General features: G+C 38.6%; 1 protein-coding gene across 1 annotated transcript; it reads right to left on the minus strand.

The window, feature by feature from the left end:
- Nucleotides 1-364: 364 nt before the first annotated feature.
- LOC5566144 (venom carboxylesterase-6) lies at nucleotides 365-12080 on the minus strand. Its single transcript, XM_021839742.1, has 5 exons — nucleotides 11325-12080; nucleotides 11111-11254; nucleotides 1020-1904; nucleotides 672-964; nucleotides 365-609 (listed from the first exon to the last, which is right to left on the minus strand). The coding sequence occupies exons 1-5, from the start codon at nucleotides 11583-11585 to the stop codon at nucleotides 453-455; spliced, it is 1740 nt and encodes a 579-aa protein (XP_021695434.1). The 5' UTR covers nucleotides 11586-12080; the 3' UTR covers nucleotides 365-452.
- Nucleotides 12081-23205: the final 11125 nt, after the last annotated feature.

The following is a 23205-nucleotide window of genomic DNA, read 5'->3' on the forward strand; positions in this document are numbered from 1 at the left end:
TCAGGTTCTACGTGATTTTTCACGTAGCCTTCACGTTTGGATGATTTTGAGTGATCTAGTTTAATAAATAGTTTGAAAATGAATTTTTATTTCAATCTTGTTGAGATTTATTTGGGATTGGATCACAATCGATAAACCCGCTCCGTGTGTGTTGGCGCTTAAGCGGAAATTGCTTAAGCGGTAGGGAGCTAATCCTAAGCTCCATTCATCAAATCGATTCAACAACTTGTATTATTCAAGTCAATCATGGAATGCAATTACGAAGCGGTCATCTATGCTAATGCTCCTGTATTATCCAATACTGTATTTATCACACTCTGCAGAGCAGTGCCAGAAACTACAGGGTCAAAGTAGAGAGTTGGTTTAATAAAAAAATATCGGTTCATGTAATAAATTTACCTACAGTCTTTTATTATTATTTTATTAACATTAACAAAACACCTCTCCCTCATTCAAATTCCTTGCAATCGATAATACTCTCTCCAGAATTTGACCATATCCTCGTCGAACCCGTTGACAAGATTCAACTCAACTGGTGCCTTCGGGTTGTCCGAATTGGTGAACTCCAGCAACTGGCAATCATTCTGCCTACAGTAGGGCCCGGATATCCTGTAGAGTATGAAACAAAACAGATAATTTCATATCTTTACTCAAAACCTAATCAGCTTTACCCGTCATAAGCCAGTTTCACAAAGTAGTCCACCAAACCCTTGGCCATAATCAGTTCCGGCGATCCCGCTGGGTAGTCCGGAACCAGAGCACTATTGCGGAAGAGATACAACAGTTCATCGGAATGGCAAACGCCAAAGTCCGTTCCCGTGTAAGTGTAGGCGTACGACTGAGAATATCGTCCCCGGAAGTTGAAGTAGTAAACGCTAATCGGCGCTTTCTTGGAGGACTTCAGGGCCTGGTGCTGTTTCACACTCATCGCGATACTATATGTGATGGTCGATTCTGTTAGAAGCTGAAACCAGAAATTTTGTATTACTGCGTTATTGTTTTCACTATATTCTACTCACAGTTTGAAGGTTCAGATAATTATCTCTTGTCAACCATCGGTCATCAGTCCCATCTCTAAAATAGCGTTCCTTCAGCATCTGCGTACTCTTATTGTGTGCATCACCACCGGCGAGTCGTGGTATAAATCTCCGTGACTTTTCATTCAGCTGTTCCAATAAGGTTACGTTCGTAATGATGCCCAATGAATCTGCAGCTCCGTCATTCGGTAAGAACCCGGTGACCCAAGGAATTTGTTCATATTTGCCAGCTGCCCAAAGTGCCCTCGGTTCTTCCGATAGGAATGTCTCCTTCGTAACGTACTGCTCAGCGACCGGTTGATACAAACCCGTTGGGTGAACGTAGAAGTATTTAAGGCGATCGATGCTCTTACCCAACTCATAGGCATCAATGCAGCGGAGTTCCTCAACTAACTTATCCGTAGATATCTTATATGCATTGGGAATTCCAAGAACAGCAGCCTGTCGCCTGGCTACTCTCGCTTGGTCAATATTGTAATTCCAATAGGCAAGCGCCGAACCGCTCATGCTAACCGCTTTCGAAAACGTTCCCCGACTCATTGGGGACATCATGTGCATCTGGACAGCCGCACCCCCAGCACTTTGACCTACCAAAAGAACCCGCTTCGGGTCACCTCCAAAGCTCTGAATGTTGTTCTGAACCCAACGCAGTGCCATACTTTGATCCTTGAGTCCGTAATTACCGGGCGAACAGCTGTCATCGGTGGACAGGAATCCAAATACTCCCAATCGATACTGGATAACCACAACAATTACTTTACCGGTGTCCATGAGCCGCTCAGGACCGAATTCGGCGAAGGAAGCCGATCCGGATGCGTAGCTGCCCCCATGGATGTAGAAGATAACTGGCAGTGGGTCGGTGATGTACTGTAATGAGAATTTTGGTTAGACCACAGAGAAATTAAAAGTATAATGGACACATTAAGCAAATGTATATTTTGCAAAATGAACACTTGAGTATCAATCGTTCTGAAGTATAAAAGGGCTCCTCCTCAATCATGCTACAGTCAACTCTTCCTTACTCAATATTCCGTATCTCGATATCAAGTTAGAGAGCCATACTACCGTGAATCGCAAGTCAGTCCCATTTGTAAAAAGTAGGCATTGAGAAAATGGGCTTTGAAGTTTCCAAACTCATTTCCATACGAATATTCAAAAAAATCCAGAGGATTGGAACATGTTCGAATCTTGATAAAACTTTCACAATTTGTTTTTCACTACGTATCTTTCCGATAAAAATATAAAGATGAACCAAACAAGATTCATTTTGTTACACGGTACGGAAATCTGTTGTGGGACTGACATGCGATTACATTTCATTATAAGACAATTTGACTTGCTGTTTTTTCCTAATTTTCCCGAACAAATCATATTATTGCATTAGTGCAGCTGGAAGAAAAATGTGTTGAAAACTGAACTTAAGGCTAGTCATATCGAATTCGTCCATCGTGTGCCGGAGTGTCGGACTCGGAACTTCCACTACCGATTAAATCCACCTTCGCCCAAGAGCCATTCCCGCTGAAACTGCCTCTTGGCATTACTTAATGGGGCACAGCTTGTTGCTTCACTTTCTGCGTGTGACTCATGTGCATCTTGTGCTCCTGCACTTCCCTTGCTCTTTTCATTTGGGGATGGCATCACGCCAGGGCCATGTTTCGACTATCATTTCAGTGATTGCTACGCTTCGTTGCTCTACGGCGACGTGTTTGGGGATGGCATCTCGCTAGAGCACTGCGCAACTTCTGCGCCTGCTACTAATCCACCGATTTTCGAGCTCTCCAGGTTTGGCCAATTGGATGCCGAGGTCGGTCCAGCGATTCCGGTAGGAGGGTAGCTTCCGGTTCACTGGCGCTCCGACAACCCAAAACTGATGGTTTATCACGATCGGTAGTACTCGGCATAATCCCCGACGGTGTAGTTAGCCTACTCCAGCAGATATTACCCAAGGTAGGGATATCTTCCGAAACCATTGATGTAATACGTATGTTCCCGCTCCATTGCTGCTGACCGGTGTGCCGAGGTAGATCCAGTGATTACGGTTGGAGGATGTCTTCCGGTTCACTGGTGCCCCGACGACTTAAGCCGGTGACTCGACTATCTAGAATAGTCCCCGACGGTGGATCTATCCTAATCCGACGAAGATTTCCCCGACGGTGGACAATCTCCCGAACCGATGCTATCCGGGCAGATGTCGAGATCGGTCCTGCGATTCCGGTGGAGGGAAACTTCCTGTTCACAGGCGCCCTGACGACCATTTTCCGGTTGTGGTGCCGGAGCGATCTACTCAGCTAGTCCCCGCTGGAGGATCTAGCCTACTCCGACTCGATGGTGGTCGGTATGGTGCCGAGGTCAGTCCTGCGATTCCGGAAGGAATGCTTTCGGTTCGTAGGTGCACTGATTAACCATCAACTATACTACGTGACGCTCAAACTACTCGGCCTAGTTCCCTACGGAGGATATAGCCTACTCCGATCGCACCCCATTACCCTATGGTCTTCTCGCCATTTCTGTTGTAGCGACTACATGATATACGTTATCGCTCTGTCACCGCGTGCCACGTACTTACGTGTTGACACGTTTTCTGCACGATGTTGTCGGGGTTTAAATCTCCGTCGCTGCTTCCGAGCATTTCGTTCCGCAATTCCACGTATCTTGGGCATTTAAAAACTACATGTTCCGGTGTCTCCTCGATGTTTGGTTCGGTATTCCATCAGGACTGGGGGCTATCTTCGCTTTTAGTCGTTTCGCCGCTTCTACAAGCTCATCGTTAGATACTTGTCGTTCCTCAGCGATTGCACCTGTGTCTTCACCGTACGGCGTTGATGGCCAGGACGTTGGATCGTGCTTCGGGAAGAGACCATCCACGATCAATTTCAGCTTGTCTGGGCACATCACAGCTGATGTCGAAGGGCCCTTGATCTTCGCCATAACGACTCGATACGCATTACCCCACGGATTGGTTTCGGCATCTCGGCACAACTCCTTGCAGCAATTAGATTTACCAGGCTTGATCTCCCGTTTGAGTGCAGTCCTAGCTTTTCGAAAAACCGTCCTTCGCTCCCTTCTCTCCATTTCCGTCCCTGCTCTCTGAGCCCGCCTTCTGGCTCTGAGACAAGTGCTGAGCGTGTCATTCCACCAGCTTACTGGTCGGTGTTTGCTGCAATGTATGTATGTATGTATGTAAGCTGCTACTATTAAGAACAGTACTGTAGCTCCGGAATTCATTCGTAACAAGTTCCCGAGCTACAGTACTGTTCTGAATAGTAGCAGCTTTAGATTTTCATACAAAATGCTTAACTTTGGCATGCTCTAGTTTTGTTCCTTTTCGAGCAATCGAGCTAAAATTTTCACCACAAAACTACAAATATGCTCGATATTGAAACAAAAAAAATCAAACTTTTTGATACCCTGCCGGAAAGTGACATACTAGGTGTCAAAATAATAGCAGTTTAAAAAAATGATATTTTTTCCTTAACGTTGAGTTCTTTAATTTTATATCACTTACTAAACAACCTGCACCTTATGAACAAACGCAAAAAATTAGATTTTAGTTTGATTGTACATAGCAGGCTTCTATTTTATTTCCTGCTTGTTTTTCTTGCTCGGTAAATGTAATGCTTTCGCGCGTGCTGCTCTGATTGAAAATATAGTTAAAATGAGAAGAAAACCCTCATGTAAGTAATTGTTAATACGCAAACCAAAATTCAAATTGTATCGTTATATTCCTCAATGAACAGTATTGCACTGCTGGTTGGAATCGAAAGATGAACGAAGGGATCTGTTTCACAATTTGCTCACGGCCATTTTACATCACCCGTTGCCTCAACATGGACGTCTATGAATCGTGGCTTTTTCTACAGTTTCAGAAGTATGGATAAGGAGGGTTGTTTATTTTGCTTTTCTATGATAGGAAATTATTATATCTACTTCATTCGATGTACATTTCAGATGACGATTCGTGCAGAGACACTAGCAACTTAGACTGTTTCGGGCCCAGACTCTAGCGCCTTGGCGTAATTGCAAATTCTGCTGAATATATTTTTGTAAAATTAGGCTGATACAAATATTAATTTTCTTTTATGTCAACCACCCCCCCCCCCCACACCTTAAAAAATCCGAAAATTGTGAAGGGGAGAAAAAAAAGATTAATCATTTTTTTGACATCAGTTAGGTTTTTTCAATTTTTAAAGTAAAAAACAAGTTAAATAATAATCCAGACGACGATTAAAAAAGTTTAACAACTATCATTAAAAATAAAAATTCGAAAAAATTACTTTTTTTTCATTTTTATTTTTTTGTTCCCCCCACTCGTACCTTCCAAGTGGTCTCGGACATAAAAGAAATTTAATATTTGTATCAGCCTTAGAATTTTATAAATTTTATGTAATTTAAATAAAAATTGATAAAATGTAGTTTTATCTAATAATTTGGAAATGAACAACAACAAAAATAGGGAAAGCGAATTTCAACAAACCCGTTGTTTGATTCAACTAATATTGATTGTTAATTCAATCTAAATTTTGGTACATTCAAATTGATCGAATTGTTTGATACAACAAATATTTTGGTTTGTTTCAAGAGCTGTCAAAATGGAACAACCAATTCAATGGTCGTTGCAAATAAATACTAGTTGAATTTAACTGGAAAATCTCTGAACCATTTACTTTGAATTTTAGTTTGTTTCAACAAACACAGGTAGCAGAATCAAACTAATATTTTGTTTGTGCAAAATTCGAAGTGAAATTTTGTTTAAAACAAACTAAAATTTGTTTGTCTCTACCATTTTTTTTTCTCCATGGTGTTCCCGCATTTGATATTTGCATTTCAAACGCACACAGCAATATGAGGTTCAATGCCAATAATTATGAAAGAAGTTTTGAAAGAACAGCTTATGATCGAAAAACGGAAAAATCTCGCATGAAAATGTAATACAAATAATCGTGTAATCGGTGTAATACAAAATAAGCCAATATTACGACATGAGCGTACAGCAAAACTCGAAAGAATAGCCTATAACCACAGACAAATAGACGTAAAACTTAAAACAAATCTCGATCAAAATCATAGTCATGAGGACATGTACGCCCAATGCTAAAATCGGTGTGTTTGGCCGCCAGGTCAACAGATGTGCTAGGTAGTATGTAAACGTCAAAAGCGAACAAAAACGATGTGAGCGTTGCGGTGGCGGATTGGCTACCTACATTGTGAATCGACCGTGGTCGTATGACGTCTGTTTGTCTGTGCTATAAATAAAAGAAGGAAACATATGGTAAAATTTTCATTAAAAATCAATTTTAGCACACCGTTGGCAACCTAAAAACGTATAAGCCTTCAGCCAGTAGTCTTGACACGATGTGCAGAATAGGCCAGGAGAAGTGAATGAACTTGTCATTCATTTTCCTGTCAATTTTCATACAAAATCTACTTTTTCTCTGCTATAAATTCACTCTAGGTGAACCACTCCCCCTGGCCTATTCACAGAGGTCGTCCTAAATTAAAAAGTCATATCATAAAAAATGTACAAACAAATAGTTGATCAGTCGTTGGACCGAAAATGTGTATCCTATTCATAAGCATTATAGCAAAATGATTGATTTTAGTTCACAATTCGGAAAAACAGCATTCGGACATACGACCTTTTTGGCCGAATGGCATTCAGTCAAATGGCGTTTAGCTAAACGGCGTTCGGCCAAATGGTCGGACACCTTTCGTATATGTCGAGACTTAAGCAAGGTGTGGGGGATGTTATTAAGACATCCACCATTTTTGCGCCTTGGATCACTAACAAAATTTAAAACTATAAATGCTGTATGGCGCATGAACTTAATATTGTGTATTTCTTTCACTACTGGACTGCGAAGTGCGGCCTCATAAGTGCGAAAGTGAGCATAAAAGAGCAGGATTGCATTCAATCCTGTTGGTGTCTTCAGAGCACTTATTCTTTGATTTACAAAGAATAAGTCCCCCGAAGACACCTACCCGATTGGATGCAATTGCGCACTTTTATTAGCGTTTCCGCACTTGTAAAAACTTCTGCGATAGTCCAGTGGTGAAAGGAATGCGCAATATAAAGGGCGTAAATTTGTACATTTGGTCCTTTCATTCCATTCGAACCATCATTACACATTCTTCTTCCTCTTCTTGGCATTACATCCTCACTTGGACAGAGCCTGCTTCTCAGCTTTCTTATGAGCACTTCCACAGTTATTAACAGAGATCTTTCTTTGCCAAAGTTGCCATTTTTGCATTCGTATATCGTGTGGCAGGTACGATAATACTATATGCCCAGGGAAGTCAAGGAAATTTCCATTACGAAAAGATCCTGAACTGAACGGGAATTGAACCCAGACACCTTCAGCATGGCTTTGCTTTGTAGCCGCGGACTCTAACCACTCAGCTAAAGAAGTCATTACACATTTGCTTCACGAATTCAGTGGCTGACAGTTACCAGAGGTATACTCAATTGGCTGTTTAACGAGAAACTTGCGACGATCGACGCGCCACCATATTTCATAAAACGAAGAGTATTAGAACTAACTTGGAGGTAATGATTTCGCAATTTGGAGGTTCAAATCACCTCCAAACAATAGCGATTTTGCGGTGGGATGTTGACGTTTGATCACGAATTGTGTTAATCAGTTCAGAAGCCAAAAACGAATCTTTGAGAAATCTCGAAACTCAACGATGGAGACTAACCAGCCACTGGTTGAAAGTCTCGATATTAAAGTTTTCACCGATAGAATATTTTAAACCATGCATTTTCTTGAAGGTTACACCATAATTTAAGACTCTGTAAAGGATAGTTTCAGGTTCATCCGTGTTTGATTATTATGTGTTTCCAGGTATGCATGGCGCATGTTCGTCCGTCAATATATTTCCATTATTATCCCTGAATCACATAATCACATCTTAGAAACATTCATTCTCTATGTTTTACATACGTTTGTTTTTTGTATCATTGCACTACTTCCATAGAAATTGAGATCCTGCAGGTAGGAGCGTTAGTTTGAGGTTGGAAAACCAGGATATGTGAGGTTAATTTCATTGGAACTTTCGCCTGTGCGATTTTTGTGCTTGAATAAAACACGTTTCGGAACATTCTTCGCTGCCTCTTAAATACCATTGGGTAGATAAATGAATTCTCTACCAATTGATATCATTCAATTTCATACATTACTACACTTAAGCGGTGAAAATAAATATTTTATTCAGAATGTTTTGAAACCATGAATGGGTTTGACATTGCTTTTGGAAACCATTATCATGACGACAGCACCAACCCCAGCGGACGAATTGTCGTTTTGGGAGCGAATTGCTTTGAATGTTCTCACGTTAATTTCTAATACCTTAATTTTAATGTTCAATCTAAACATCAGTTTCCGCTATCAAAAGTCTTAAAAAAACTTTCTTAATATGCATGTCAAGTTTCTATCTATAAGCCAAAAAATCTATTTGATTTAAAAGCCATTAAAATATACAATAAAAATTCAAGAGTAGGGTAGAAGTACCAATTATGGCTATAGTACCAATTATGGCAATAGTGGGAACAAAAAGAGATTTTTCTTATTGTTTCACTAGACTATAATGGCTTATATTCACAGGAATGATTAAACTATTTGTTTTTGATGGTAACTAAACCTTGAAAAGAACATTCGTGCAATAAACTTCGAAAAATGAACATTTGAAAATTTTGCCTCACATATATGTCACTTTCTTAGCAGTTGGCTAAGGGACCTCCGTTACGAAATGTATGTTTTCATCCTGATTAACTGTTTCAACCGATGAATGTTTGTTGCCTAGTGAGAACAAATGAATAAACTTAGCTGGTATGCAATCAATTCTACTGTTTAAAGTTAGAAATCGTGTTATTTCCACTATGTCGATAACTGGTACAAAGAGTGTATGAGAGCCCAATTATGGCAATACTCTGAAGGCGGTTTGTTTACATTTTTTGATCAGTGAAAGAAAAGAAGTAAAGCTATTTTACGGGTGACTTCCACGACGGGACGGTTCGGTAAGGCATTATCTTCATGTTTTGTACTCAATTACTAAGATTTTTCAATCACAACTTCGAAAACGTTCGCGAGCGGAAGATGCTAATTTCATGGTAGAGAGGGGTTTACAGCGACACTCGATTTTTGAATTTTCCCTCTTTTTTCGTTAAAAATTGGCACTAAAAACGTAATGTGAGATCATTAATGCTGTTTTGTATCATAATTTGCATTTACACTACATTTTGACTTCTTTTTCGAAAATTAATTTTCTCCCATGAACCCATTGCAAAAAATTGATTTAACATCTATTTAACCCAAAATTTTTGGAAAATTATATGAGCGATATCTTCATTACATATTAGCGTTGCATTATCATTCGCTCTTCATTGTGTTTGAGTTCATTTCGTGCAAATATTCGATAGTCTATAATTGGTACACTTTTATGTCGAATGCTAGGAACGCTATTGCCATAATTGGTACAAAGACAACGCTTTTTAAAATCCATTTTTAGAAGCTTAAAGTCAATTTAGTACTAAAACTGTTAAAATCAACAGATTCGCAAGGCTTTAAACTAGTAATTCGTCCCCTTAATGCTACAACTAGATAACTCGAAAATCAAAATTTTGAGATGTGCAACTTTGAAAGTATGACCGTTTAACAAGGTGATGGTTAATCGCAGTGATTATAATTTAAAAATAATCTTTAACTTGTGTATTTTGAATCACACGCTTAAAACCTGTGGATATTTTGCAGATCTAATTAAGAAAAATGTTTTGACATATTGAAGTCAAAAATTTCAAATTTCGAGTTATCTAGTTGTAGCATCAAGGGGACGAATTGACACCAACAAGTCATGCTTGCGTTTTAGAAACGTGGTTACAACTTGATTTTTATCACTACTGTTGACATATTGCATCCATAATTGGTACACCTACCCTACTCCGTGTAAAAGGGGGTTGACAGTGATTTTGATACTGGTACGCATGATCGCTACGGCATCGATTACAACATTGGCCTTTTCCTTGTTGAAATTCATATTTGTTCGCAATGAAATCCCTTAGGGGAACTTCTTGAACCAAGTAGATTGTTCTATTGTAAAACCATTAATTTCTCCTTCATGGTCTTTCTAGAAGGAAACTTTGTTTTGCAATTACTGAGTGCATACTGTTGTAGGCTGTAGGGTAATAGACTAATTGAGCACCTCCACGATACACTTCGCCGTGAGGGGTTTTCTATCGATCAACTTGTCTGCCATAAAGTTACCTTTTCACGAAAGGTATACTTACATACTTACGCGTTTTAAGTGCTCTAAAGGGAAACTATGTAAAGTACATTTTCCTTTACAATAACAGAATAAAAAATAACTAACATGAGGCATTTATAGATGACGAATGAATCTCTTGCTGATTAGAGCTTGAATACTGAGAAACTACGCCTTTTTTATGATGTAAATTATGATGATCTTATTTATATAATTATAATTCGGTCATCATCATTTGAATGACAGAAACGAAAAGGCTTATTTTTCCAATTTTGTTTTAAACTGTACTAGGGAGCCGGATCATATTCTTGGCACTTTTGATTCACTTCGGCAGTGGGGTTTTTCGACAGCTTCTACTTTCTGGCGTTACGTCCCCACTGGGATAGAGCCTGCTTCTCAGCTTAGTGTTCTTATGAGCACTTCCACAGTTATTAACTGAGAGCTTACTATGCCAATGACCATTTTTGCATGTGTATATCATGTGGCAAGGTACGAACTATGCCCTGGGAAGTCGAGGAAATTTCCAACCCGAAAAGATCCTCGACCGGTGGGATTCGAACCCACGATCCTCAGCTTGGTCTTGCTGAATAGCTGCGCGTTTACCGCTACGGCTATCTGGGCCCCTGAGCTCATATTTGGCCACAATATGCGTTTTAATGAAGTGCTTCTTATTGCAAAATATCAGACAATTCTGTCGAGAAAAAAACCCCATACCAAAGTGAATTATGGAAGTGCCCAAGTAGCTCTGCACCCTATTTATCATTGTTATACTTTCAGTATCATTTAACTTTCAACTGTCTTGCTATACTTCCACTAACCTTTGGTCTGTACAAATTCAGATACAAACAGTCTTCACTTCCTTCCACTAAGGAGTGTGGCCGAGCGTCGTTCTTCTGGATGCACTTGCTTCTCTCATACGTTGCATCGTAGTTTCCGCTCCATGGTTCCACTGGTACTGGATTCTAGGTAGGATTACATTATTAACTCTTAGTTTCCGCTAGTTCACACAATCGACCACAAGAACAAACTCACTTTGAACCTCAGTTTTCCCACCGGAGGCCTAGCGAACGGAATCCCGAAGAACGCTTCAAACTGGGAACTCTCGAGCCCATTCTTGTCGGTCCCAATCAGGCAACCGTCTGCGATGCAAACGAGCGGCTTTGGAGGATATTTGGCGTATTCGGGGAATTCACTAACGATCGCAGAAGACACATTATTAGCGAACACCGGCGCCGCAGCAGTTGCAACCGATATAACGACGAGAAGCACGTGCTGCACTGTCGAAGGCAACATCTTCACCACGCGTAGACCAAACGATGAGTAAAGGCTTGATCTAAGGTTGGCGCCGTTTTTATCGGCGATACGTTCTGCATCAATGGTCACGCTTGGAGTTACGTTTCTACGCACCTGCCTGCAAGGGTGTGTAGATCGACGCGCCGTCTGTAGGTGTAATTTTTTTTGCTAACAAGCTCTTATAGAAAATATCGCCTATAGGTCATCAGTGCAACTGATGCATCAAAGTCTGCCGAATCGTTGTATGTAAAGCTTAAAATGTAATACTACAAGCAGCAGCAGCAGCAACAGCCAGGAAGTCTGTCCGACAAGATGTAAAATTAGTGTCCATGGTTGTTAATTATCTGCAACATGTGTAGCTTGGGTGAAATTGAATCTTACTCGTTGTGGGAAAATTACAGCTGTGCAGAAATGCGTTTTCTGATTTGATTGTAACGCAACTTCTCATATTCCCTAAGAGAGTTCCCACTTCGAATTTTCGAAGAGTCATAAATCTCACGTACAATGAAGGAAGTAGATACATTGATTTGTCTAGCGTTAGCATCGATGCGTTATGATTTACGTGCTGCTCCGAGAGCACGCTGCATTCCATTATAACCGTCTTCAAAGGAAAACAAATGTATGTACCTCGACATCATTTCGATCTTTTAGGATGCTGGGTTATTAGGCCGAATGGTTATTAGATTGAACGATCATTAGGCCAAAAGGACATTTACAATGATGCGATGTATTTTGTAATTCTATTTTCTGCATTCTGCAATTTTTGCCCTCAACTCAAATTCTACGGACTTAAGTTAAATTTGAAGTTTCTTAACCCGTATAGGCCTGAGTGAAAGCAAAAATTCTAAAATTTTCACTGCTCAGCGAATTCTTATTGGAATCAAATGATTTTTTGTCAGTAAACTGGCACACATATCTAGTTTCTAGAAGTGGTCAGAGGAACTCGGAAATATTTTTTTTTTTCTATCTTTATTAACGAGATTTTTAGCCCTGGGCTAGTTCATCTCGGGACCAACGGCTTTACTTCCCTTCCGAAGGAAGTCGTCACTGAAATATTCCTGTGGCCGGAGTTATTCCGGTGGATCACTGGGTCAGGTCGGGTGAGAAGGGTACGGTACGTTTCTGCCCCTGGAGATAGGCAAATTTCAAATCACAGATAATTTCCGGAATCGGTTATAATATGACCACTACATGACGAAGTTTGAAGAAAATTGCATCAGTGTAAACCTTTTGAGAAACGATTGAATTAGATAACTATGAGTATTGAATTTAATTAATCCTATAAATGACTTACGATAAAGTGGCCAATTTGTATCAGAACATCTGTGCCATGCTTATGGGAACGTATTTTAGTGCACAATTATGTTTGATTTCTACTTTTCGTGAATTGAAACGATTAAGTATTAAACAAATCTATAGCCGGTTTTTCCGGAGATTACGTATGAATAACCACATCCGGTATATTTTAAACTGTGCCAAACTCTTCATTTATAACGTTGAATGTCAGATATTAATGATTTATGCAAATTAAAATGATTGTCATTGCAAATAATTAACAGTAACTTGGCATGTCCCAAAAAATAGCCCTTTTTTACCCGACTTGACCCGATGACTCACCAGAATAACTCCGGGCACAGGAATTTTTCCGAGTTCCTCTGGCCACTTCTAGAAATTAAATATGTGGGCCAGTGAACTGACAAAAAATCATTTGATTCCATTAAGAATTCGCTGAGCGGTGAGAATTTTAGAATTTTTGCTTTCATTCAGGCCTTCTTCTTCTTCTTCTTTCTGGCGTTACGTCCCCACTGAGACAGAGCCTGCTTCTCAGCTTAGTGTTCTTATGAGCACTTCCACAGTTATTAACTGAGAGCTTTCTATGCCAATTGACCATTTTTGCATGTGTATATCGTGTGGCAGGTACGAAGATACTCTATGCCCTGGGAAGTCGAGAAAATTTCCAACCCGAAAAGATCCTCGACCGGTGGGATTCGAACCCACGACCCTCAGCTTGGTCTTGCTGAATAGCTGCGCGTTTGCCGCTACGGCTATCTGGGCCCCCATTCAGGCCTATACGGGTTAAAAAAATGGGTAGGGAATTATAATTTGAGTCTAATACACGACACTGAAGATGGCCTTACAATTGAGGTCGAAATACGCGTATCTGTCAAAGGATACAAACAATAGTGAAATTAAATGGTTTAGTACTAAATTCGTTTTTTAATCTACTTATAGGTATTCCACTAAACAGCTCGAAGATTTATTATAACTACAAATGTGTCAAACGCAAGCTTTCAATCCATACAGTACTGACCTGATATTGTCTGCCCCCGATTTTGTCAGCCTATTTTAAATATGTCAAAAAATCGTTTTCGTCATGTTTTTGACGTTTGCATTAAAATTGGTGATGATGTTTGATGTCATGCACGCATGGACGTAGCCAGAGTGGGCAATGGCAATGCTTTTTTATTAGGGGAATTATTATTGTGTTTGAATTCTTCAAAGATTGTCTCCAGCGTTCGTATTTATACCAGAGCGTTAATGATTAATCATAAATTTAATCATGATTAACGATTAATGATTATGATTAATCAAAAATGTTAATCATTAATCACAAAAAATCAAGAATTAATCATAAATCACTAATCATAATCATTGCAATATTATGTTTTAATCATTAATCACTAATCATAATCATGAAGATCGCTAATTTTATTCAGTAATCATAATCTTAATCATAAGTCAAACATTTAATCAATCATCAATCAATCATTGAACAAAATTTAAAAATTTTTACAACATTGATTTCTAATGTATAAATAAATTTTGCATTTCTTATATCGTGTGACAACAACAATGATAGTTTATGCCCAAGGAACTTCCAAATCGAATCAAGCGCAGAATGACTTTGCTTTGTGCCCACGGACGTTACCATAAGAATAAAAAAGACCGTTAAATATTTCCTCCATGTAAGACGGTGCATTTGCTCAGTTGTATTTGATCCGAATCCGAAGACCCGATTGGAAGCATGTGAGTGGTATCATTTTACATGAAGAACTTCTGTTTATAGGGGCAGATCACCAAACATTCGACCTAGCACTAGGTTTTCAGCCGTTCATAAGATTTCTGTATACTTTGTATGAAAATCGAAAATCAGTCCTTTTTCCCTAGTACCGTGACATGCCCTATTACCGTGAGTTTAAAAAAAAAAACTCAAGTTTCGATCAATCAGAGAAAAATAATGTATTATTATTTTCAAGTTTTTAAAGTTTCAAATAGAAGACAATTTTACATATTTTTGCACAAAAAATATGATTTGTTACTATTGTTAAACATACCATTATTCCAAATACCGAACAAATAAAGTGCATCATAATTGAAACTTTTGTATCAAACAACGTCTGGAGGTTTGTATGATCGATGCGGGAAATAAAATATTAATTTTACTCAGCCATTTTGGAATTATAACTGAAACACGATATATGGAACTCAGAAGCAATCATGCCCTAATACCGTGTGTTGACACCAGGTGGTTGCATTCTAAAATTATTTTTATTTGTTTTTGTTTGCAACTTTAGTTCAAATTTGTCATGGCTTTCTAAAGACTACTTTTACTTTTTTTTACGTTTGTGAAAATCGTTTAGAAAAATAAATAACATAATAGACATCCATATAATTCCCAAATACACGGTATTAGGTAACACACGGAATTAGAGCAGGTCACGGTAGGTGGTATTTCTGTTAATAGTTCCTCGCTGTTTCTGTTCCCGTTTGATGTTTGCAATCTAACATCGCCTGCAGATATTCACTGAATAAATATAGCAGAGCGTTAGGTTAATCTTGATTCAACATTTGGTGATTATATACGATGAATCTATGCCAAAGGGAGAAAGACAAAAGGTCAAAATGACAAAACGTCGAAAGGTAAAAGGTCGAAAGACAAAAGGTCGAAAGGACAAAAGGTCGAAGAACAAAAAAGAAGGGACAAAAGGTCGAAAATTCCTTTTTCGAAGAAGGAAAAATTTTTCACCATGCAAATCGTTTTCGACCTTTTGTCTTTTCAAACTTTTGTCCTTTCGACCTTTTGTCCATAAACCTTATACGATAAACCATGCACAGAAAAAAAAAACCGTTTTCGTATCCGTGAACAGCAGACGTGAACTCGTCAACAAGCAAAAATAAACCGTGAACTAGATCATGTTTATGCGTTAACATGATGGTAGTTCATGGTGTCTTTTTGACAGTTCACGTTTTCCAGAACTCTTTTTTGAGCGTGCGCTTAAGGCCGCACGGGACGTCATCATAATCACCCTATCAAATTGCAGAAGCAAATCCCAAGAACCACTCCATATATCGATGCGAATGTATCACTATGATTCTATATATGTAATGGGCAACCCATTAAATTTTCAGCTTCATCGGTTCACTAAAACTCGAGATTTGCTTTCACAAAGCTTTGATGGGTATTGTTAGAGTGAGACAAAAGATAGGGAAAATAACATGGTCTCCCGTGTCACCTTAAAACTTTTCAATTTGAATTGTTTTCTCTTCAATAATGAATAAGTCCATTCTTTTTTATGTTTATTGCTCATTCGTCTAGGCGCTAGAAATTTAAATTTTTGAACCCCGGGAAAAGCCCTCTTTTATCTGTAATGCTTTGTGTATGAAAATTTTCAAAATCGTGTCTAGTACACGACACTGAAGACGGCCTTACAGTTGAGGTCGAAATACGCGTATCTGTCAAAGGATACAAACTCTAGTGGAATTAAATGGTATAGTACTAAATTCGGTTTTTTAATCTACTTTCAAAATTTTGTTTGAATCGTACCGCATGAGGCCTCCTCCTTCGAGCATTACGTGATTTGTGGACGGTGCCTTAGGAAGATGCCGCTTAATCATTATTTTGATTAATAATCATGATTAATGGTCAATTAACAATGGCCTTTAACAATGATTAAATGACAGAAAACAATTAATCTGATATAGAAATCGTTTGAGCTTCGTTACAGCCAATTTTTTATATCAAACCGTTTTCACTGATATCTAGATTTAAATCAAGGAAAGGCGGAAATTCCTTTAAAACATTGTTTGGAAAAATATTTTTCCAGTTTTTTATAAATATCTCGTTAGACAGTTTCTACCAAATGTTCAAACTGATTTCGCTCAACATGTCTCAAAGAATATACAGAAAATCAATAGAAAGGCAAGCAAATGCCATTAATCTTTTATATGTACAATAAACATATTCTCACAAGATAAGCAACATATTAGAGTTTACCGGGGTTTGCTCGCCTTATTATTTCTACACTGTTCTTTTTTTATAAAATGAAATATTGAAATACAACTAGCTTTTTACCAATATTTTTAATACTTTCCCCGGGAAATCGACAAATCTTACATAACGGCATATGTTCAAGTTTGTCAATAACGCTTCGAACATCCGTTTAAAACGATGTGTCGCAAGCTACGCTTCACAAAGCCAATGCATTCGCCACATAGTTAATGAATGATTAATCAAAGAGTAATAAAAAAACAATAATTAAATGATATGAGAACCTTAAACACCTTCAAATATGCAACGTTGCAATGTTCTTGAAAACCATTCTTCTTTAGACTCGGTCTGCAAAACAATTATAAAACAATAAACAATTGAATTTGCAACCATCGTAATTTTCGAATCGATATCCGCAGTTCTAAAGACAAACAGCAAGACTGATATTTACGGAATTTCGTTAGAAGACGACTGAAAAACATAATTTTGAACAACTGTCGTAAAACTAAGCATTACATATATTTCGCAATTAGATTAAATGGGAAAATTGATGTCAAATTTGCGATAAAGTTACATGTCTTCTCGGTGAGAATCGAACTCACGACTCCCTGTTCACTAGATACACCACGAAAGGACTCATGGACTGAGAAGTTAACCTGAATTCGATTCCAACTCAATAATCACGTGGTCATCTTTCGCGAAGTGACTCTCTTTCGAAAAAATGAGATGCTCATCCAAACACAACGCTTTCTATTGTTGAATGCCTAGTAGCCGAGAGCGCGTTAGATATTAGGTATAGAAAGACCACACACGTGCTGGACGAGTGTTATATAGTGCGGGCTCATAGTGGGTCGCGACGATAGATGATAATTAAAAAAAGTATTATTTTAAAATTGAAAATTTTGATCAAATTTGACATCAGGCACGTAAGGGTTAATCATAATCACTTTTCATACTAAGTTTAATCATTAATCATCTAAAATTTTAATTTAATCATCAATCATATTCATTAATCATACTTTGGCTTAATCATCAATCACAATCATTAATCATGACATCAAAAATTTTAATCATTAATCATAATCATTAATCAAGATAAAATTGAATTTAATCATTAATCATTTAATTAATCATTGCGACCCGTTAATCATTAACGCTCTGATTTATACAAAAATAACATCACGAAAGATTGGAAAACTTAAGGAGTCCACCAAACAATCAGTCTTTTGAAAACCATCTTGGTAGAAATCATTCGAAGGTTTTATCAAATCTGTTAAGAACTCAAAAAGTTTCTGCAAAAATATTGTAAGAAGGAATATTATCATTGAAGTAATTAGAGAAAGCACCTAGTTTTCCGCAGGAATTCCTCTCGGGGTTTCATTTATATTCCTCTAGATATTTCTTAAACATGTTTCTCCAATTATTCCTGAAATTATTCTATAAATCAATCCTGGAAGTTCTCCAGAGATTCCTCAACAAAATTTTAAGGTGTTTTTGGAGATGCTTCTTAGAATTCTTCCATAAAAACTTATTATAGTATGCCAAATCTCGGCTTCTATTAAAAGAGCGAATTTCATGAGATCTCAAGTATCATAAAATCGTGTTCGTTACTAAGCAACCTGAAAATTTGCTAGTTAGATGATGCTTAAATTTAAAAAAAATATCACACAGCAGAGTTCATGACAAAAAATAGGTGAATTCATCCGATAATTTCTCCTAATACTATTTCAAAAATTAATCTATGGAATTCTGCTGCATCTTTTTCCAAAAATGTTCAAAAAAAATTTCATAAATTGTTCCAGAAACGATCATCTATAACTAGGAACCTACAATCAGGTCGATTCCGTTTGCTTGACCGGTCAGAGCAAAATTACTAATGAAAGGTAATCGCAACGAATCGATTCTTCAGAATTTTTCCAATAGGTAAATCTCCAAGGTTATAAATAGACCCGTCACTCAACATTGAAACAAGACGCGTTTAGGACTTAACTTTTACTGTAAAAAATAGGGTGGAAATCTTGCATAGTTTAATGTTTCATACAAAAAGGGTGCAAGGATAGTGTATAATGATCCTTTTGACGTGAAAATCGTTAATGAAGTATTAAAACTCGGTATTGTCAAAATAAAGGTGGGCTAATAAAATAAAAACCTGGCTACGATCATGTCCATCGTCCCCTTAAAAGTCCATGTAACCAGCCTAAAATTCATTAAGGTGCTGACAAAATCGGGTCCTCGCTGAATTATGCATGAAAAATATCGAGCCTGAGCTGAAACCTTTTCTTCACTTTGAAAATTTCGATGGTCAATACAGGCCACCATCGGGGCCCAGATAGCTGTAGCGGTAAACGCGCAGCTATTCAGCTTGACCATGCTGAGGGTCGTGGTTTCAAATCCCGCTGGTCGAGGATCTTTTCGAAAAGGAAATTTTCTCGATTCCTAGGGCATAGAGTATCTTCGTACCTGCCACACGATATGCACATGCAAAATTGGTCAATCGGCAAAGAAAGCTCTCAGTTAATAACTGTGGTAGTGCTCATAAGAACACTAATCTGAGAAGCAGGCTTTGTCCCAGTTGGGACGTAACGCCAGAAAGAAGAAGAAGAACAGGCCACCAGAATCAGTTTCGGACAAGGATTAAGCTTTGGTTCCTCAATTGGCCAATCACATTGAGTTCTTATAAGTGTGGCCAAATTAAGAGTACCCTGGCTAGATTAGGTGTTAATTACGAGTTAATATTATAAGGATTTTTTTTCTTATATTTTGAATCAATTCGGACAGATAAAAGAATTTAGCTCTATTGTGTGAATGTGATCCACTGAACACGAAAGGTTTCATGCTGATTGGCTATGTAACACGGTGTTTAATCAATCCACTATGGCTACGACTGGCGTAAGACCAAAACCAGTGCTTCTTACCTTACCAGACAGGCTAAGCCTTGGGTGGCCTCTACTGTGCGTAGGAGCAGTGCTGGGAATGGTAATAGTAGTAGGCTTGAATTTCGCGAAAATCACGTGGCTCTCTAACTACAGTAGTTTAAAATCGTGAATCTCATCAAGTAGCCTATGGACCTATGCACGGGTTCATTATTTGACGTTTTTGTGGTGCCGTGTTATTTATGTCACCATGGAAACTAGTGAATTCGGCACCGCTCAAACGTCAAATTATTGAACTCGTGCATCGGTCCATTGGGTACATGAATTTCTCTAAATCAGTAGTGTCATTGAAGGCTCTTAATGCGGGAAATAGAACATTTTTCTACAGTAATTTTGGGTTGCCCTTAGCAACGGGTGTTTTGCAATTTTCAAGGCTTTGGCGATGGGCGTGAGTTTCACTGGCTTCGCTGACTGTGATTGGCTTTGTTTGACTACTGTAGAGTGAATTTCAGATTTTTTCCCAACCCTGCTTAGTAGACGAGACGTCTCCATTCGACTCGGTCCATGGCTGCCCATCGCCAGCCACGCATTCTGCGAAGGGTCCGCAGATCGTCCTTAACTTGATCGATCCATCTTGCTCGCTGCGCACCACGTCGTCTTGTGCCGGTCGGATTATTTTCAAGAATCATTTTCTACGGGTTGTTATCCGACATTCTGGTGACATGCCCGGCCAACCGCAACCTCCCAAATTTTACGAGGTGGGCGATAGTTGGTTCTCCCAGCAGCTGGTGCTATTCATGGTTCATTTGCCTTCTCCACGTTCCGTCTTCCATCTGCACTCCGCCGTAGACGATCCGTGGAACGATCCTCTTCACGTAGAGTCCATGTTTAGTGCCCATAGAGGAGTACCGGTCTTATCAGCGTCTTGTAGATGGTTAACTTCGTGAGATGGCGAACTTTGCTCGATCGGAGCATTCTACAGAGTCTAAAGTAGGCATGATTTCCAGCAAGTATATACAGTAGTATAAACACGATTTCTTCGACAACCTCGATTTCATCACCGTCAATATGAACTTGAGGTGGGCGGCGTGCCATGCCTTCTCTTGAGCCCCTCGCTATCATGTACTTCGTCTTCGACACATTGATGTCCAGTCCGATTCGCCTAGCTTCAGCCCTTAGTCGGATGTACGTATCCGCCAGAGAATTTGTTTATATAATAATAATCATTTTCTCTGGTATCCGCCATCGTCTCAAAGTTGCGTGCAACAATATCAATGTCGTTGGCGACACCAAGTAGCTGAACAGACTTCCTGAAGCTCGTGTCACCGTCTATCTCCGCTCTTCTTATCGCACTCTCTAACGCAATGTTGAACAGTAAACACAAAAGGCCATCACCTTGACGTAATCCTCTGCGAGATTCGAAGGAACTTGAGAGTGTCCCTGATACTCAGACTACGCACATCACTCGCTCCATCGTCGCATTTTACGGTTTTAGAGATTTTGTCACACCCTTTAGTTCAAACTCAAATTTTGGGTATATTTTGTTTTCCGCGTCCCTTCCAAAATGTCTGATAGGAACAACCCCAGTGTTAAAACTATAACCCCTCTGGCATTTTTGTCGACAAAGTGAACGTCATGATCAAAAGTGTCAAGGTTCATATTTGGAATTATTTATTAAATCAAAGTTTAAATATGGGTTCATTCACATATTTCATAACGCCAAAAAATGGCAATTTTCGACACCCACCCACCCCCTTGTAACGCTTTTTATATGAATATTCTACCAATTTTGTATGAGCCGTAACAACACGAGGACACCCCCTACAGCGTTATGAAATTTGTGCACAAGCCCTATGTTATAGCCGTTATTTGAGCTGGAAAAATTGCTAAAGTAGTTGCATGAACATGCTCTTTCATATTATTAAATAAAAACAAGAATTCATTAAAATATGTAGGACCCAATTGATTGATTTTTTGGAAAATTTTGAATTTCTTTTTTGAGTTTACTAACAACACAGACAAACAGACGTAACACTTAGAATAAATTTCTTCAAAATCCATCGCCCAGTTTACACCATCATCATCTGTTGAGCATGTTGCACGAAAAGGTGTTTCGTGCAACAAGGCCGGCAGATGGCGCTAGAGCGAAACGTCAAACGCGAAGAAAAACGATGCGCGCACCTCTGGTTGTGAGATTTGTAACATAGCGAATTTGAAATGATTGTTAAACGAGTGGTCGATGGAAATTTCGTCAGTGTTACGTCTGTTTGTCTGTGCTAACAAGCTCTCGACCACCTTAAAATACACTGCGGAACACGTTTTTGTCTCAAAATCATCGATCAAAATACCTCTATTTACTTAATTAAGGGTTGCTGAATCCATTGCCATTTACAGAATTATCATAGCACGTCTAGTTTTTGGGATATTGGTTGTTGAAAATGCAAAAATTGACTATTTCAGCCAACTTGCATGCAAGTTTGCCAGCTTGTAAGGCAATTTATTTGCTTAATTTGCCACAAAATTCAAACTTTATGTGTATAACAATACTTATCATCAAAGTTCATAATACTTTTAATAAGGAAAAGTTATTTTTTGATTATTTAGAATAGTATTGTATTTTGCCATATAAGAGAAACGAAGAATTTTGTATGGAGACTGCAAGCATGTTGAAAAAATCGGTTTAATCTAAATTAAATCGTGTTATTTCAACCAAAATATACCTAAACCGAAAGTTTAAGTCCTCTTTTGCATGATTGGCGGATAAGATCACAAAAAAGTTTGATGACATATACTTCAAATTTTATGTAAACATCAATAAAACCAATGTTTTATACAACTTTGGCGACCTGTAGCTAAAAATTGTGACGTGCTGGAAATTTTCTGAAAACGGCATCAGATTCAGCAACCCCAAATCTACTAAAAACACATAATTTGATTCTAGAGACACGCAAAAATGTCATTTTTGTTGCGCTGTGATATTGATTAAGCCCTTGTTTCAAAAGTTGGGCAAGCCTGATCAAGATTCTACTGTTTCGTTCGGTGAAAGCAAGGATAACTTAAGTTTGGGCTGAAACTGCCTACGGTAGAAAATCCCTCAATAAAAAGGAAACACAGGGATAACTTGGAGTTTTTACAATGTTTTGGTGTTATTGTAAAAGACACGGACACGGACACCGTCTTCAGCCATGTCGCTGCACAGACTGTAAACTTAACACTAGACAACGGACAAGCATGCTCCAGTGGTACAGCCTTGAAATTTTCCTGACGAAAACTTTCAATGGCTGAAGCGGGAATCGAACCCGCACCCCTTGACACGATGCGGTTAAATGCCTGACGACACTAACCGCACGGCCACGAAGCCCACGACAACGACACAATAAGACAAAATATAATGCAACCTATCTATTTCATAGATAAATTTCCTTGATTGATTTGACCGTGTGTAAATTACTCACACAATTATTTTTTGAAGGACGGA

Source organism: Aedes aegypti, chromosome 2 (assembly GCF_002204515.2).
Source record: "Aedes aegypti strain LVP_AGWG chromosome 2, AaegL5.0 Primary Assembly, whole genome shotgun sequence".
NCBI lineage: Eukaryota > Metazoa > Arthropoda > Insecta > Diptera > Culicidae > Aedes > Aedes aegypti.